This window comes from Erithacus rubecula (assembly GCF_903797595.1).
Source record: "Erithacus rubecula genome assembly, chromosome: 1".
Classification (NCBI taxonomy): domain Eukaryota; kingdom Metazoa; phylum Chordata; class Aves; order Passeriformes; family Muscicapidae; genus Erithacus; species Erithacus rubecula.
Window position 1 is genome coordinate 40,228,248 of NC_136658.1, and position 17,309 is coordinate 40,245,556.

Below are 17,309 nucleotides of genomic sequence, written 5' to 3' on the forward strand. Positions count from 1 at the left end.
GCAGGTGAGCAGCCATTCCCACACTTCTCCAAATCTGCACTGCAGCAGCATCTGGGCTTGGGTTATAAAACAGAGCCAGGCTGACTCCCAGAAGGGTAACCTAGCCATTTATCATCTGTAATATTCATTTCCTTGTTCAGAAACAATCTGATCAATTGAAGTCAAGACCCTTTCTACTGAATTAATGGAGCTCTAAGCATTTTATTTCTTTTCTGCTTGCAAATTATCATTAGTGGAATAACTGGGACACTGTGCATTACTTTTGTAAACCTGATAGCTACAACAAGTCCTGAAATAAGTTCTTACCTTCAGAAGAAGCTTAAGAATACTTCCTTGTATGAATTTAAGAAGAACAAACCCTGAGCTTTTTCAGCAGCTTCAGTTTAAAATTCATGACTTTGCACTCTCATAAATGAGAATAAGAAACTCCTCTTCTCTTGAAAGTAATACAGCACCTGAGGCTTGACTGATAACTGTGCTGTTGCTATTTGAGATTCATTATTCAGAATATGAGAGTGTAGACTCACAATAACCCTTCATGATAGTACAGAGGACTACAGAAATGAGGGAGCTTCCAGAGGGTTCAGCTGTTCTCCAAAGGCTTTTATTGCTGTGTAAAACAAGATGTCTCCTACCTCCATTCTCTGCTGTTAAAAGGTCACCTCTAGCCTCCCCACTCATTGTTCCCTTTAAGGGACAATCTTCCAAAATTCAGAAAGACAGTTCAGAAAGCTGCCCTGTGTGAACCACCTGTGGTTTAGTGATCTGATTAATTAGTTCATGATTGAAGATAAAAGTGAGTTCCTCAACTCATTTGAGTGCTTTGGAAAGTATTACCTCAGATCTTAACTGTGTGCCATCATTTCATGTGGTGCATGAGAAAGTACTAAAACAGTTTCTGCCTCTTTTCTCCATTGTTTTTATAAAGTGTGAGTGGACAGAAGCTGTGCTGATGGAGATCCTTTCCTGTCTCTGCTGGCAGTCCTTAGGAGAACACCGTGGCCCATGTTTTTTCAGTCAGGTGATAAGACTGACCTTAGCCTTAATTAATAGCTCAGCCACGAGTGGGTAATGAAAATGTTGCTAAAATATACCCTTGATTGCATTTTTTAAAATCCCTTTCTACCAGAATTCTGTATTTGCTTCAGAATCACTCAGTATTGTGATTTAAATGTTATAATTGCCCATTTGTTGTCCTGAACACAGCTTGCTCAGAACTTCATTAATGCCATTTTAAAGCACTCTGATTTTGCTGATGTTGCTGGCTCAAGATCCTGCCTCAGGCTCTAAAAAATGGCTTTTCCAACACCCAGTGATTGATGACAGGATAGGAGGAAATGAAGAAGGCAAGAGAGGAGGCAGAAGGGGTGAGAACGTGATAAAAGTTAGAAAACCAATGTCCCTTTGCCCATGTCAGGCTGTGCTGACATGGATTTCAGCACATGGGTGAAGAACAGGGTCTCCTGTGCTGTCACACAGCAGTTCTGCACTATGGCTACATGGGGCAAATTCTTCTCCATATATAAAGGCTAATTTTAGTTACTATTTCTCATATACTATCCTTACATGAACTTGAGGCAGTTGGATCCTCTTTATTTACACAGAGATTCTCAGCAGCTGTGCTCTGGAAAAAACTACACTGATTTTCACAAACCATGCTAGTTTACTCTAGCTGAAGATTTAGCCCAACATTAGTAATTCAGGAATCATTAAGCAAGTGAACAAAACCCAAATCTATAGTCATTTTCCACTGTCATATTACGTATACAATACTGCACTTAATGGGAAATTTAATTATAAATGTGACTTTAGTGCATTGCTCTTGTTCACATACAGTGATACATATCAGTGGGACTATTTACCAACTGATTGTGTAAGCAATCTAGTAACAAGCTGTAGTCTGAGTTTGTGACTGACACGGTCAAAATAAGTGACTTGCCCTGAGAGCCAAGGTGATCTGGACATGCATGTCCCATAAGAGCTGTTGAAAATTTCCTACTGAAAATGAAACAAAGAAATAAACAAAACAAAAACAAAAAAAAAATTTAATGCACTACACCTGCAATCACTTACTGTGATTGCAAAGAGGTGTATATTTGCTGTGATTCTGAAAACAAGCATCTTCCTTTTCCACTCTTCAGCCCCTTAGTCTGGGCTTCTTATATTGGACCATGAGCATTTCCCATCACAGCTGACTGATTTAAATTAGGACATATTTTAAATAAATCCAGTCTTGAAGGTGTAAAATATTTGAAAGTATTGTAATATATAATTTTAGGTTTCTCAGAATGCTTTTCCCTCATCACAGGGAATGGCACTGGCACTGTCTGAGGGGAGATGTGAAGGAAGTTAAAGCAGGCAAGAAAGAAAGGGGCAGAGGCCAGGTTTTCTTGAGCTTCAGAAGAGCCTTCAATCAGAAAGTTTTCCACCAAAATTTGTGGAGAGGAGAAACAAGGGCCTGGCATCAGTCACATCACTGCTGCATCCCAGTGAAAAATGGGAACTTTCTCTGCTGACCATTGCCATTGAGATCACTGAGAAACTGAGGATAGTGTGCCAATTTAAAGTGTGAAATTAATTGTTTTTCCTGAAGGAAAACCTGAGGGCTTCCCTGCAGAGACAATGCAGAAAGGATGACATTAAAGGAACCATGGTTGCAAAAAAGAAAAAGCCTCCTGCCTTTTTGGGTTTTATATGCCTAAAATTTTGTGATGAAAAAAAATAAGCAAAGGACATGAAGACATCTGCTTTCTGACTTGGTCCCATCTTGATTCTGGCCTTGATCATTCATATCTATTCCTAGTTATCAGTTTAATCAGTTTAATCTGCAAGAATTCCATAGGCTTCTGATTTTCCAAGAGAGAACAAGTATGCCTCCTTACCTTTGTCATAACCAGCCCTGTTACACTGATGGGATTCAGGAGCATGGGAATGTGGCTCAGTGCCAGTGCATGACATATTACAAATGATGGCTATGCAAACAATATTAATTATTTTACACTTGTACTAGAAGCCAGCAGAGGATCATGTCGACAGGCAACTTGCCAGCACCCCAAGCCCACTCATTTCACAGCTGTGGGACTCTCATGTTCCACTGTCAACCTGCACAGCTTGCTGCCAAAAGCCTTAAGGCAAAATGTAAGTTTGAATGCTGGAAAAGAGCAAAATATGGGCATTTTTGTTTCTAGAAGCAGAGTATTGCATATGAATTAAATGTGTGGGATTTGGAAAGTGGATGAAGCTTTTCCTTTACTTAGACTGAACACTTGAGAGTTCCTGGGAAATCCTCTCACCCAACTGTGGCTGTCAAAAATTTCTCCAAGGCACCAAGTCTTCCTCAGCAGTAAATGAAGAGACAGGCATCTCATCATCCTTTGTTAATACTGATATCAAACCCCACCATTTGGAGGTACCAACCTCTTCCCATTAACTGCAGGGAAGTCTGGGCAGACAGACAAAGCACAATTTAGGGGTGAAAATATTGAGGTGAATCCCCCCACTTTAGGTACATATAGAAAGAGTAATCAGAATGTATGAAGTGGCAGGGTCCCTAGAGCTAAGAATAGCATACAAGGCTCAGAAGCTGTTACTTGTGTAGTAAATAGCTATATACAAGCCTGTACAAATATATAATACATAAGCATTTTGGGATTTCCAGTTAAATCAGTTATAGAGTGCAATAAGACCCTTTCCTCTTCAATGCAAACTGTTTTAGTAGGTTCAGTTACACTATACTAATTAATGTTTGCACTAGTTATTTATTTATTAAGCCTTGAATCCATAAGTTAATGTTTAAGTGATTCATGGATTATGGCATAATATGGGAGATAAATGTTCCCATAGGAATCTGCTGGCACACACAGGATCATGTCATTTAACATCCCCAGAAGGCTCTCTGTCACATGCCATTTCTGTTTATCTCCCTGCTTCTCTGATTGTATTGTATTTGCATGCACACCTGCACATAAATAGATATCCATATAAGACAGGTATCCATTAATTATTGGACAATGATTTGAAGTGGAAAGTACATAAAATAAGTCTGTTAATAATTTAATACATCTTTAAAACATATAGTGATAGGTCTGCATAAAGTGGGGCATTACCATAATACTCTGAGATTATTCAATGAGATTAAGCAACTTCACTGTAAACCTACAGCATTTCATGATTTTTAGACATTGCATTAGGTTTCATTTCAATATTAAACTCTGTTATGTCACCCACAGCAAATACCACCACAAAAAAAAAAAACATTCCAAGTAGAAATTTATCATCAGCCTGGGACCCTTGAAATATTGACATGAGTAAGTGAGATTTAACGAAAAACTTTGAATTTTAAAATTATGTTGAAACAGGAAATGAAAATGGAAGACTCGCTGTCCTTAGCTGGGGATAAGGGGATCTTCACAGCTCTCCCCCCAAGTTCTTTGCATGCAGACCTCTATTACAGGGCTGTGCCAAATGGTTATGGGCAGCACCCTGCAGGAAGCATCTTCTTTTCTTGCCAGGATAATTTTGAGGGCAGTAAATGAAATACCTATGGCCAAATCATATTATTAGTTTGTATGCATACAAACTAAAAATAGATTGAAAGCAAGGAACACAAATTGACGTTTCTGAAGCCGCACATGCAGCTGTCTTACGTATATCTCTGAAGGGTGTGTTGTTAAAATGTGTAAGCCAATAGTTTTGGGTTCACAGTAATTGCATACTATTTATTTACAAATCTTCCCCAGCAGTATGTGCCTGTTACCTAAAGCGATGGAGCAGGTCCCGGTCATATGTCTGTCTCTAAACCTGGGCCAACAGTACATGACATAGCACCCACTGTGGCCTCTGCTCTGTCACTTTGCAATGCGATTCTATGTAGTTTTACTTGAATAACATAAAATAACATATATAATGTTATTTATGTTATTTTCCACGTGAAGAACTCCTGTAAACCTTGCCGTTTTGAAACTCAGTGAGGCAGGCGTCTTAGACAAGCTGAAAAACAAATGGTGGTACGATAAAGGTGAATGTGGACCCAAGGACTCTGGAAGTAAGGTCAGTCGCTACAGTTCGGGACCTATCGTGTTCACAAAGCAGTAGAGGAAGTAATAAGCAAAATGACGTAGAAATAAAATAAGCAGCTGTAGACACAGAATCAATCAGCTTCGGCCCATCTTGATGGGGGTCACGCTTTAATTTAAGGAAGCACTATGGCATTTTAAAGTCTTCAGTGATATAAATCACCAAAGATCATCCCACATATTCAGAGCGTCTCTTGAAGAAATACAAAGCAGATTTTTGGGTTCGGAAGAGGCAGGCTGGATTAGTTGTTTCCTTCTGCCTGGAGAGTATGGACTTTTCACATTAACTACTTAGGAAATGTCCCTTCACGCCTTCTTTTGAAGCTGGCTCACCTCAGCAGTTTTCTGAAAAGGATAAATGCTAGCAGGAAAGATTGCCTTTCATTGCTGGCCAGGAAGGTGGTGTCTTGTGGCCTTTGTGGATGTCCCTGGCTCCTTGAGAGACAAGGAAAACTTAACTTGAGCTTTGAAGTGAAAGGCTTCAGTAATTAATAGTTTCTACAGCTTCCAGTGTTTATCCTAGTCCATACCCAAACATAATCCTAGCAGCTCGAGAGAGCTGAGAGCTCCTTCTCTTTATGGGGACAGACCCAGAACCAGGTGTTTTCTGATGGCTGGGAAACACCACAGTCAGTGCCAGCCCTGCATTTGAGGAGTCTGACATTTCACAGTACCTGACTCCATGCCAGCCTCTGCAGCCACAGCTAAGAGGAGAGAATGGCAGGCACTCACTGCTTGTTGCCTTTACTTCCTGAGACTTACCTCGATAAAATTAGCATGGGAAACAAGCTTTCAACACATTTTGCTTTTTCTGGAAAGTGCTTTGAAAAAAAGGAGTGAAAACCATTTAAGAGGATGGCAAAGTACCTGTAAATAACAGCTGAGAAAGCCTCAACCCACCACCTACATTAGGGCAGGTTTTTCTCAGTCCTGCCTCCTGCTTGTTTCCAAGCACCATGTTAGCAATTGCCACCAGAGGAACAGTCATCTCCAAGATACTTAGACTCCTCCTAGCCAGCTAAAAAGGCACAGATAAACAGAACCCAGCTATAAGCCCCAGTCACTGCTGTACATCCATGGGAACCTTTACTGTGCTAATCTACTCATTACACAATCAATAGTGCTTCTTTAAATTAAGCATCCACATTTTTTGCAGTCTTCATAAGTTGAAATTTCATAGAGATTACAATCAGAAGTTAAGTACTCTCCTAACTTTAGCTAAAGATTATATAGTCTGCATAAGTATAAAGCTTTGTAAGTATTTTAAGGCACGTGATATAGCATATGAAGTCAATCCTGAGAGTTCCTTGAGAACTATGCTGAAAAAGACATGGATTTCAAGTAAAAAATGTGCTTCATAACTAAGCAGTGAAGTATAGAGAAATGTAGAATAGCTATTTACTACAATACACCCAAGAAGGTGATTGTTTGTAAAATTATGTATATTTAATAATTTGCTAAAGCAAATCCTCACTTTTATCTAAATTATGAAAACTTTGTTAAATTGCACAAATTGATATTTAGAAGTATACTGTTACTGAGCTTAGTAGTCCATGGGCATGTTCCAGAACTGTATCTGTAGTAAAATAAAAGCAAAATGCAATAATAGGTAAGAGGCAAATGTATCAGAATGTGTATGGTACAGTGTGCACTTTCAAAGGAACTGTTTGTTCAAAGAAACAACTTAAGCCTCGCACGTTATTTTCGCCTGTCATTTAAGTATTGGAAGCTCAGTCTGGATCTTTTAAATTAACAGCAGTGCCTATCACAAGTACAGTTACTGGTTTTTGTAAAGATCAAGCAGAGTCTTGTCTGATATAAATGGATTTCTGGATTCCAAGGCTTCTGAAGAGCTTTACATAAATGCAGTTTCATATCAGTGCTGAAATGTCCCCTAAAGAGAGCTAGATATGTCATTGTTTAATTCCCCATGTAATGGAAGTAATGCTTTGCAGTAAGCAAGCAATGACATCCTGATATGATGGCAGTAGACTTGGAATATTTTTAATGCCAAAATGCCAGGAAAACTAGATGCTTATAGATCCAGATAGGTCAAATTTTGCTGAAGTGTGTAAACAACTGCCATTAAATTTCAGCTAAACATCGTTATATGTCTATTTATGATGTTTTCATGTGTGGTTTGTGTTTCTTGGCATCCCTTTTCCAGGGTTAACTGTGTCACTTCTGTTTTCCCAGGACAAGACGAGTGCCTTGAGTCTCAGCAACGTTGCTGGAGTCTTCTACATTCTGGTTGGAGGCTTGGGCTTGGCAATGCTGGTGGCTTTGATAGAGTTCTGTTACAAGTCCAGGGCAGAGGCGAAACGAATGAAGGTGGCAAAGAGTGCACAGACTTTTAACCCAACTTCCTCGCAGAATACCCAGAATTTAGCAACTTATAGAGAAGGTTACAACGTATATGGAACCGAAAGTATTAAAATTTAGGGGTAGGATTTAGGGCCTACTACAGCGAGTGGGTGATGCATCTTGTAACGCAGTGTTGTGACATGTCTGTCTAGTGGTGCTTGCTTCTGAACAGAGCTTTATATTTTGGAAAACTTCAGTGCAAAGTGGTTCAGTTCTTTTGGCTGCAGATGTACAGTATATTATTCTATGTTGCTAATAGACATCTGCATTGCAAGGAATTTTTAACATGAAAAGTTAAACGTTTTGAACAACTCAAAGTTGTCAAATCAGTTGAGACATGACAACTATTTTAAATAAGAAAGTATGTATCCAGAGGGCCAGTTTTTAAGTACTTGATTGGAAAGTCTGTTTTCCGAAAGGCTTGCACTCCACTAGTGACAAATTGCTGCAAGCCTGAATTATTCAATGTTGGCCCTATCTGTAATCAAGATTTAGGATAGGCAACATCACTGAACCATAGTTAACCTAATGGAAGAAAAGGCACTGTTACAAGAAGTCTAAATGTTGTTTTATTTTCTCCCCCTCGTCCCCTCCCTGTTCCTTCACCCTCCCTTTGATACATGTTTTATGCTAATTGTGTGGCTTTTTTTTATTTTTTTCCTCCCCACAATATCCTGCTCCAGGTCAACTTTAGCCCACTATAATAGTCACAGAGAGTCACTAACCAGTGAATAGACCTTGATTATCATCCTCAGCTTTCAGTACCAAACCCCTTGCCTAGGTCAAAACTAGTGTATTTTAGACATTCATGCAGTGATTTTGGAGGCTGATGCTGCCAAGCTGCATCCTGCATAGCTCCCCTGAGTAGGTGTTCAGGGCTGGTTTACTAATGCACTTGCTCTCATCCGTACAGTGAGTATCTTGCCAACTAATCATTAGACAAATCAACTCTATGACCTTTGGAAATGGCACGCAGCAGCAAATTGAGCTTCTAAATATAACTCTGACGTAGCTCCCAAGCTATGCTGGCTGCTTTATAAGTGAATGTGCAGCTAGCACCCTACCCTGTCATGCTAGAGCTCCCTTGCCCTTGCAAACAGCGAGCTCCATGTCTCCTCTGTCAACAACTATCTTCAGCTACATTTTCCTGAGCCATCCCTATAGCGGAAGTAGAAAGCAAAAATTTAGGGAAACTAGATTAGTAATATAATCCTTCTGTTGCCATCTAGGGAAAAAAAAATGAAAAGCTTGTAGGAAACAGCTGGAGATCCACTTATTATTTTCTATTTGTTATTTACATAGCGCTGGAGTAGACGGCGCTGTACAGTAGGTGAAGTGTGCCAGGCACATAGCAGGTCCCTGTCCCGAGGAGCTTACAGCCTAAAGGCACAGCCCGTGCAGTACCGCACCATTCAGTACAGAGCAAACACAGAGTGAGCAGAGAATGCTGCTTGAGCATGCTAGCTGCAGCGCTGCCAGGAATAGGTGGGTTCTCGCCGCGCGAGGGACGGGCTGGCTGGGAAACTCTCCCCTGCACACTGTTCTCTGGGGCTTTCTTCTCTTCCTTGTTCTGCAAAGAGACACGACCCTGGGTGTGTTCTAATTGTAACACCGCTGCCAATTTCCCCATGCAAAAAAAAAAACCGAAAAAACAAAAGTGTTAGCTGTGCACTTTGCTCGCTAGTGAAACGCCAGGCACACTATGGGTCAAAGGGACTCCAAGAGTATAGACCAGTGTTCATTACTGTGAACTGGGACACAGTGCTTCCAGATGCTAATATTAATCTCCCAAGTCCCTACTGTCAGTAATAAGGGTCTTGAAAAGAAGCAATCCTGTGCCAAGTCATTGTGCAAAATGCAGGGCAAAGGGTGCTTTTTTCCTTTAAATTCTTTACAGATGCACTCACAACTGAGAGTGTCCCCAGGCTGGTATGAAAATAAGAGTCCCAGAAAATATATTCCTAGTCAAGTTTACAGACTGCAATGCATTCAAAATACAGTCCTAAAAAAAAACAAAACGAAACAAACAAAAAAAAAAAATTTAAGCTTTCATTCAAATACTGACCTGACCCAAATTGGCATAGCATGCTAAACATGATTTGACAATCCCCACAGTTGCCACTCAGCTCTGTTATTCCAGTGCAACAGACACTGATTATACTTGCAGAATTTTTTTTAGACTCAGTGTTTTCTTATAATAAAAAAATAGAGCTAACTGAGTATTGTATTTGAAGGAAAGATCATAAGCACCTTACTCTAAAGTGTGGATTTATCTGGGACTTGTAACACAGATTAATTCCTATTGGGAAAATACACTTTAAACAATGCAAAAAAGGCACAAAAATGTTGCATTTTATTTTACAGGAAATTCATTTTTGGGTCATTCAAAACCTCTGATAATTAACATTTTAGAGTGCACACTTTTAAAATTCACTAAAAAATCACTAGGATTTTAAACAAGTATTTACAGACTTCTGAAATTCTTATTTCTGCTTATTTGTTGTAATATTTATGTGGAATTGAGAAATTTAAAGTGGACTTCTTATAAAAATGCTTATGCTCATATGTGGCAGCATTACATAGCCCACAATGATGGCTGCACATATTTCTGTAAAAATACGTCTGTCTTAAGATTTTGAAACCTTTGATATGGTTTTCTTTTATATTTTTATCCAAGGAGTAAAGAGATTGAATTGGAACTAAAACTTGCTAATATGAAAAGATGCCTGGTGGTTCTAACCTGCATGAGTAACCAACACATCTGACTTTTTAAGCTAACATCAAATAGTTTTAATGGTATATGTTTTAAACTAATATAAAATAGCTGAAATAACCCTCTTGACAATTAATATTCATTACCATGATTTTTATTTTAGTTTCATACAGTCAAACCTGAGTTACCTCAGGGAAATTCACCCTGCCTGCAAGGGAGCTGAAAATGCAAATGAAGGACTAGTCTGTATGTCTATGTGATAATGGACTAGTCTACATGTGTGGGATAAAGACATTCAGAAGCACTGGCAGGCAGTTGCATCTGCTGAAGGCAGGGAAGAAAGTTTGCTTTAAGGATGGAACAGTCCTTTCCTCTTCCTCTGGGCAGCAGTTTTTCCATTTGTATTAAGCCCTTAGTGTACAAGTAGAGCTGATATTGAGAGCAGTGAGGAGCTTAACATCCTTCTGCCCAGCTCCTCCAAGACAAAGCCCTGCTGAATTCCTCACCCCAAACCCACAGGCTTTTGAAGGGGTTGTCCCAATATCCAGCCTCCACCACCACCTCTCCATGGCCTTCTCAGTGGGCCATGGAGCTCAGGAATCAGCTTCCAGCTCAGCTGCCTTCTCTTGCTCTCCCATCCCATGGTGTTGTTTATAACTAATGAATGAAATTAATTTCCATGCTAGAAAAAAGGAATGAAAAACATCATTATTACAAAAAAGGTGAAGTGCTGCAGGATGGCTCAGTAAGTGTGTAATGTACTTATTTTGACTTGCATACTTTCAATTTCATAGTCAAGAGAGAAAAATACTTTAAAAGTTCATCTTAGATATTTGGGCTGAAGCCACCTCCATGTGACCCAAGTACTAGAGGAGCTTGAACAACAAAAGAACCCACACAGGCTAGGTTATTTGTATGATACAGACTGAGGATATTAGTTTCTGAAATTCCCATTTCCTGTTAGGAACAGGGCAGTCAGTGTTTTCAAGCAATTGATTTCACAACTAATCTAATGAAAACTAATGACAAATTTGAGAATACCTTATCACTATTAACCTCATACACTTACCAAAAGGAGACTGTCATGGTTTGGGTAATATTCACAGTAAATACTGAGACTTTTCCCTCTTATCCCAGCCACTCCTGAAACTGTTTCTGCATCCAGGCCATAAATCTGAAGTTGTAGCAGCACAGTTAAGCAGAGTATTAGCCTGGATTATTACCTGTAGCTTAGTTTAAAACACAGAGCAGGTGCCTCCCTGGTTACTTGGCCTTATGGCACTGTCCCAAGTGCAAGTTTGACCTGCTCCTCCTGGCTTTGTAAATGTCTGAGTTGTCCTGTGGTGTGCTGCTGAGCTGTTATGCTGAGCTGTTAGTCTTGCACTGAGGATGAGAGTTTTTCCTTGCAGCTTTTCTGTTTTTCTGTGGAAGGCTGCTGAGAAAGTGTTGTTCTCTTTTTTTTTTCTTTTCTTTTTTTTTTTTATCTTGGATCCTTTTTATTGTCTTTCTGTCCTGAGTGTGGTGTCGATGGCCAGAAAGTTATTTAGACTGAGCTCCTGGAGCAGAGTTACATCCAGCTTGTATATCCCATACAAATCTGAGTGCTCTCACTGAGATTTCCTGGTGGGAAACTCTGAATGGCCATGAACAGATAGCTGATCAGTGTGCTGGAGAGACTCTGGCACACAAAGATGACTTTCTGGGAGATTTAACACATCTGGAGCAAGCTGTCCCTTTTCCACACAAGTTTGCTTTCTAATCTGGTTTGGACTCTCATCCCTCTCCCACTAAAGCACCTTTAGTTTTTTCCTACTGTTGGCCAGAACATGTTCTCAGCACTTCTGCAGTTGCCAGTATCCATTTGCAGTGGGACTCAGGACATGCACCATGTGCATCCACACCACACTGCATTCTGTCCATGCTTTGCAAGTGCAGAGATTTTCATTTGCTGCTGGGAAGTTGTTAAAGTTTTTGGCAATGGATAGGCCCAGGTCCCCACTCTCTCATCACCTCTGCTACACTTTTATTGTCTGGGTGTTATTTTCAATCAAGAAATGTTTGGTAACAGTCCCTGTCACAAAGTACCGGGGCAGGGAAAGTTTTCAAAGGCTGTCCTTTACCAAAGCCAAAGTTTTTCAGTGTAAGGGAAATGCCATAATTCCCTCTGCAAGCTGAAGCCTTTTCCTGAATTTGGGTGCTTTTGAGGGCTGAAGTTTTTAGAGTAATTGGTTTGGAAAGCTGTTTTTAAATCCAAGTTCTGACTGTGCCACAAACAGCTGCTGTATTTTTGAAAACTTTTTGAAGGAGCTACTGATAACAATGCAATATTAGACTGGTACATTTTCATAGAAGTGCACCAAAAGCAGTGGAAATGTTTGGGAGTTTTAAGGGCTCTTCCTCATCCCTATATACTCATGTATAAAATTAACTCCTCATATCAAACACCAGCTCAGGATTTCACTGCTACCTCAGAAGGAGAAACTGGGCTCAGAGGGATAAAGTTCAAAATGTAGAGATTAGTAATAAAGCAAACAAAATTACTTCAGGATGCTTGTCATCCTTTTGCTCCTATGTGAATGCACCCTCCTATCTCCCTTTTTTCCCAGCTGGTATTTCAGAATGCATCCCTGCACACCATTGACATAGCTTCTCCTGACTGAAATCAGATCTCCCCACTAATTAATAACATGGTTATCTCTGAAATCTCTTTTAATGTAGTATAGTTTGGGTACCTTGCTGCATTTTTAGACCTTAGACACTTACCTAATTTTAGTCATCTGGAAATCATTTACTTTAAAGTAGTCATCTTGGCTTTTTTTATAATGACGTGAGAAATCCCTATAAGATTTGGCTACTGATATTTGGATGACTAAAGTTACATAGCATAGCTACTAATCTTTTAACAAATCCAGATATTTTGTTTGAGTAATTTAGTCCCTAAACGAGATATTTTGCTCTAATTTACCTGAAACTAAAGATTTTCAAGTAACAAAAATTTAAACCTTCCTATGGAAAATTTAGACATAATGTATAAAACTGTATAAAATTGTATTTTCTCTCAATAAATTACATTTTCTTTGAAAGTTACCTTCTCTAACTGTAGGAAAAAAAAAAAAATATATATATATATATGAAAGAGATTTGGGGACAATTCTCAGGTTTCCTGATATTAAACATTTGCATTGTGAAAATAATAAATTTCTATAGATTTAAATGATGGAATTGCCAGGGACATAACTGGTAAAGTTACTGCAATTTATAAACAATTTTCAGTAGTTGTATTTAATCCTGGCATTCCTAGTTGAAGGTCAAAGCCTATAAACACCTGTGCATGACTTTATTCACAGCTGCTAATGCTTTCAGGTTCCAAAAGGTCTTCTCACTGCATATAAATTTAGTTGGAATCAAGTTTAGATGACGGTATTACCTCTTCAGTTAATTTCATTATCAAATTCAGATTTTATATCTAAATCAGTAACGATTTATTGTAATGAAATTTACCCTCAGAATTGCTAGTCTTTTTTTCCCCAGAAGACTTAAGTGCTATGTATTATATTTATGATGATTACTATTTTTATATTTAACGTTAACATGAAAAAATGCAGATGTCTAAAATTTAATATTTTGGTGTTTGCTGTGTCCTGGTCGGTTGGAGGACAGAAACATTATAACACTTGTCTGTCTTCTGCTTTTTCTTCAAACCCAGCTTACCTTTTCTGAAGCCATAAGAAACAAAGCCAGATTATCCATCACAGGGAGTGTGGGAGAAAACGGGCGCGTGCTGACTCCCGACTGCCCGAAGGCCGTGCACGCTGGAACTGCAATTAGACAAAGCTCGGGATTGGCTGTAATCGCATCGGACCTACCATAAAAACCAAAAAAACAATTGAGTGCCTTAATCAAACTGTGTTGGTGACTGATGGGAACACAGCACAGTGACGACATGGGAGTGTCATTGATGGACTGATAATTTGGCTGAGAAAGGGAAGTACGTCCAAAATGCGCCAGACATCATCAGCAACAATGTGTGCATGAGCTCAGCTCGGAAACCCAAACTCAGATTTTATATCAGGAAAATTCATAATTTAGTTTTGTTGGGGGGAGGGGGCTGGGAAGGGTGTATTAACAGCAACAAATTTCACTTGAGTGGACTTAAAACTAATAAGACTTGCCAATTTAGCGCATTAAACTGTGAAGAACATGCTTAGAAAGGACAACATTTTGGTCTTTGTCTTGACAAAGAGAGAAAAATAGCTATAGAAGTCAATGAACATGCTAACCTGTGTCTCCAGAACATCAATATATACAATGGAAGAATACTCAGCTGTTCAGCTGTAGAAATGAATCACTAAACTGTGATAAAAAAATAATAAATATGTAAATCCTGTGAAAAAAATAAAGAAATTATTTACATTTTCTTTGGAAAAAGAGGAATATTGAAACATGCTTGCTTTTTAACTGATGTAAATTCAGTAGAAGACAACACAATTCTTTTTTCTAACCATCTTAGGGAAAAATCATTGCAATAATTGATATAAAATGCCATCACTGTAATAAAATTCAGAGAATTTTTTTTTTATAAAAGTTGTTGGTCATCCTCTTGTTTGCTGTTACCTTCATTCTGTTCCATCATTCCGTGTTCCACAGATTTGCATCTGTCTAATACAAGAAACAAAATGATAAAATGTTTAGAGTACTTCATCAGTCTGCAGTGTAGAATCAAAAGAGACTACGGGTCACTCATGTTACAGATATTATTTATAATCTTGTTCTGTGTAAGAAACTGTGGTTTTTGTACCCACCAAAAAGAATAAAACAACAATTGTTCTTATAATATTGACAGAGCTTGAGTTGTTTTCTGATCATTAGGGATGCCACCTGGAAAATAAAAAAGAGCTGTTCAATTCTTTCAACAGGATTCAGAATCTTATCCGAATCAGAGTCAGACTGAGTCCCTGCACATTTCTGAAGTCCTTTTAAGTCCATAGGGAGGAGGCACTCTGAGCAGCTGAAGAATTGTCATGATTATTCACTAGGTATTTTAGTGCTAGTCACTGAAAACCTTTCTGAAGTGTTAGGGAACCATTTAGTGATAGCAATGTCCTCTGGATAGGTCAGGGGATGAGATGCCAGGAGCAAGAAAGTACAAATAACAGTCATTGACACTGATGTGATATATGATAGATGCAGCCTGTTTGCTATCCAGGAGCCTGAGTTTTCATCCCCCAGCCTATCAGTGGCTTGCCTGGGAAAGACTAGCAGCCACCACTTGAATAAAAGCCAGATGTCAGCAGGAGCAGGCGTGTCTGTAGTGCAGAGTTGCAGCTAGTCTGTTCTGTGATGGTCATCCTCCTTGGCCTCACAGGACCTGGCAGTAGTGCCCAAATCCAGGGTATTGCCAGCAGTGTAACGTGCCAAAGTCCAGACTGCAAGGGAATGAGACGTGGAGCAATCACAGCTCGTGAGTTTCCCAGGCACATGAGGGGCCATGGTCCAATGGCTTACACTTCCCAGAGCTGGTGTGGTGCTTCCCCAGGGCTCTCATGTGGAGGAGAACGAGCTCAGGTGGAGCCCAAGGCTGCCCAGCAAGGACCAACCCCCAGCTGCTGCCAAAACAACAACCAGGCACTGCTGAGCTGATGCTCTTCTGTCTGGCAGACAGCTGCAGGGTTGAACAGCAGGGGTTAGCTTCAGTCCAGATATCAACAATACAAATACCAAATCCTTGCCTCAAATACTCTGAAGAGACCCTTTATAGCTACTGGGGAGAAATAAAGAATGAGAGTGAATGACTTCATCTTAAAGTAGACCTTAAAATATCAGACAGCTGAATCACAGAAGCAAGAGCCTAAATCCTGCCCCTAACCTTAATACAGGCTGACAGAAACCAGTTCTTATACAGAGCTTGACAGTGCAGGCAAACATGAAAATAAGGTGATGCTTACCCCTCAGGCATAATAGCTCCAGTGTGTGCAGGGGTCTTGGAGAAAAAGACAGATAACACTACTATGAATCACTGTGACTAAACTTTCTTTGTATCCATGTTTTACTGGCATGTTTAGCACATTCATGAGTAAATGTGAATTGTTCTGTGTTTCTTTGGCTAGGTTAAGTCAGTTGTCTGTTTTTTCTCTTTTTGGAGTAAACCTGAAAGCTCCCTTCTTTTTACAGCTAAATTTAAAAACAATTTCTGGGTGGGTTGATTCTGAGTTTGTCCTTTTTTTAAAAAGAAAAAGGTGTCTGCCTCCATTTTTCACAAAGTAACATATTAGAGGCTGAACAGATTGAGAGACTGAGTATGAAGAATGCTGTCTATTTTGTTTTATTGTGTCTGTCTGTTTTTCCAGGATCTTGTCTCCATCCTTTCCTTGTCCACAACTGTGAGCAGTGCAGGGCTGTCTTGATATATTTACTGTCTTCCAGTGTTACTCCTCTTATACACTCCCCTGTCTCTTTAACACATTATATATTTTTCACTTTCAGTAAGCAGCTCATCGCTGCTGTTAGGAATGTTGCTCCATGGAGCTCATTGTTAATTCCCTAAGTCAGGTTTCCACTTGGCAACAAGTCACTCAAGTCCTTTGAGAAGTGCTGTGTCAGTCACCATGCATGGAGAAGGATTCAGAATTGAGCAGCACGAGCAGTGCAGCCACCAAGCTGTGTGACCCACCAAGGCCATGTGGCCATCAGCCACACTGGGGAATCACCACATCCTCTTACCATTTCCAAGCCTTGTCCTTGCCAAGAGAATGCTTTACTGAAAGAAAACTTGGTCAGTTGAGGTAAAGAGGATATTCCCACTTTGCTGATGCCTGTCATAAGCAGATAAAATATTTGAATAGAAAGCAAAAAAAGGAAAAAATTAGATAGGAAAATGCTACAGCAGGGAGAGTTACACTGCAGTTCAGATGGTTGAGAAAGCAATCTCAGGGAATTGGTCTGCTGTCTCCACAGTAACTCACTCTTTTTCTTACTCAAGAGGGTATCTGTTGCATGACTGCTGTGACCATGGAGAGCAGCCCTGTGAAAAGGACTTGGTGATGCTGGTGGGTGAGAGGCTGGACAGGAGCTGTCAGTGTGCACTCTGCCCAGAAATGTGTCCTGGGCTGCAGGGCCAGGAAGGGGATTCTGCCCCTCTGCTCTGTGAGACCCCACCT

The 17,309-nt window shown here is 39.8% G+C and overlaps 1 protein-coding gene across 3 annotated transcripts in view; it reads left to right on the forward strand.

Annotated features, from left to right (window-relative positions):
- GRIA4 (glutamate ionotropic receptor AMPA type subunit 4) overlaps positions 1-14,984 on the forward strand; it is a 206,903-nt gene extending 191,919 nt beyond the window's left edge. The window contains exons 14-17 of one of the 3 annotated variants that reach the window (XM_079314906.1): positions 4,935-5,049; positions 7,272-7,406; positions 8,742-8,924; positions 13,859-13,977. In XM_079314906.1, the coding sequence (XP_079171032.1) occupies positions 4,935-5,049; positions 7,272-7,406; positions 8,742-8,876 (385 nt within the window). In that variant the 3' untranslated portion in view covers positions 8,877-8,924; positions 13,859-13,977. Of the gene's footprint in view, positions 1-4,934; positions 5,050-7,271; positions 7,407-8,741; positions 8,925-13,858 lie in introns of all 3 variants that reach the window. The other 2 variants (XM_079314904.1, XM_079314905.1) reach the window with 2 other exon arrangements.
- Positions 14,985-17,309: the final 2,325 nt, after the last annotated feature.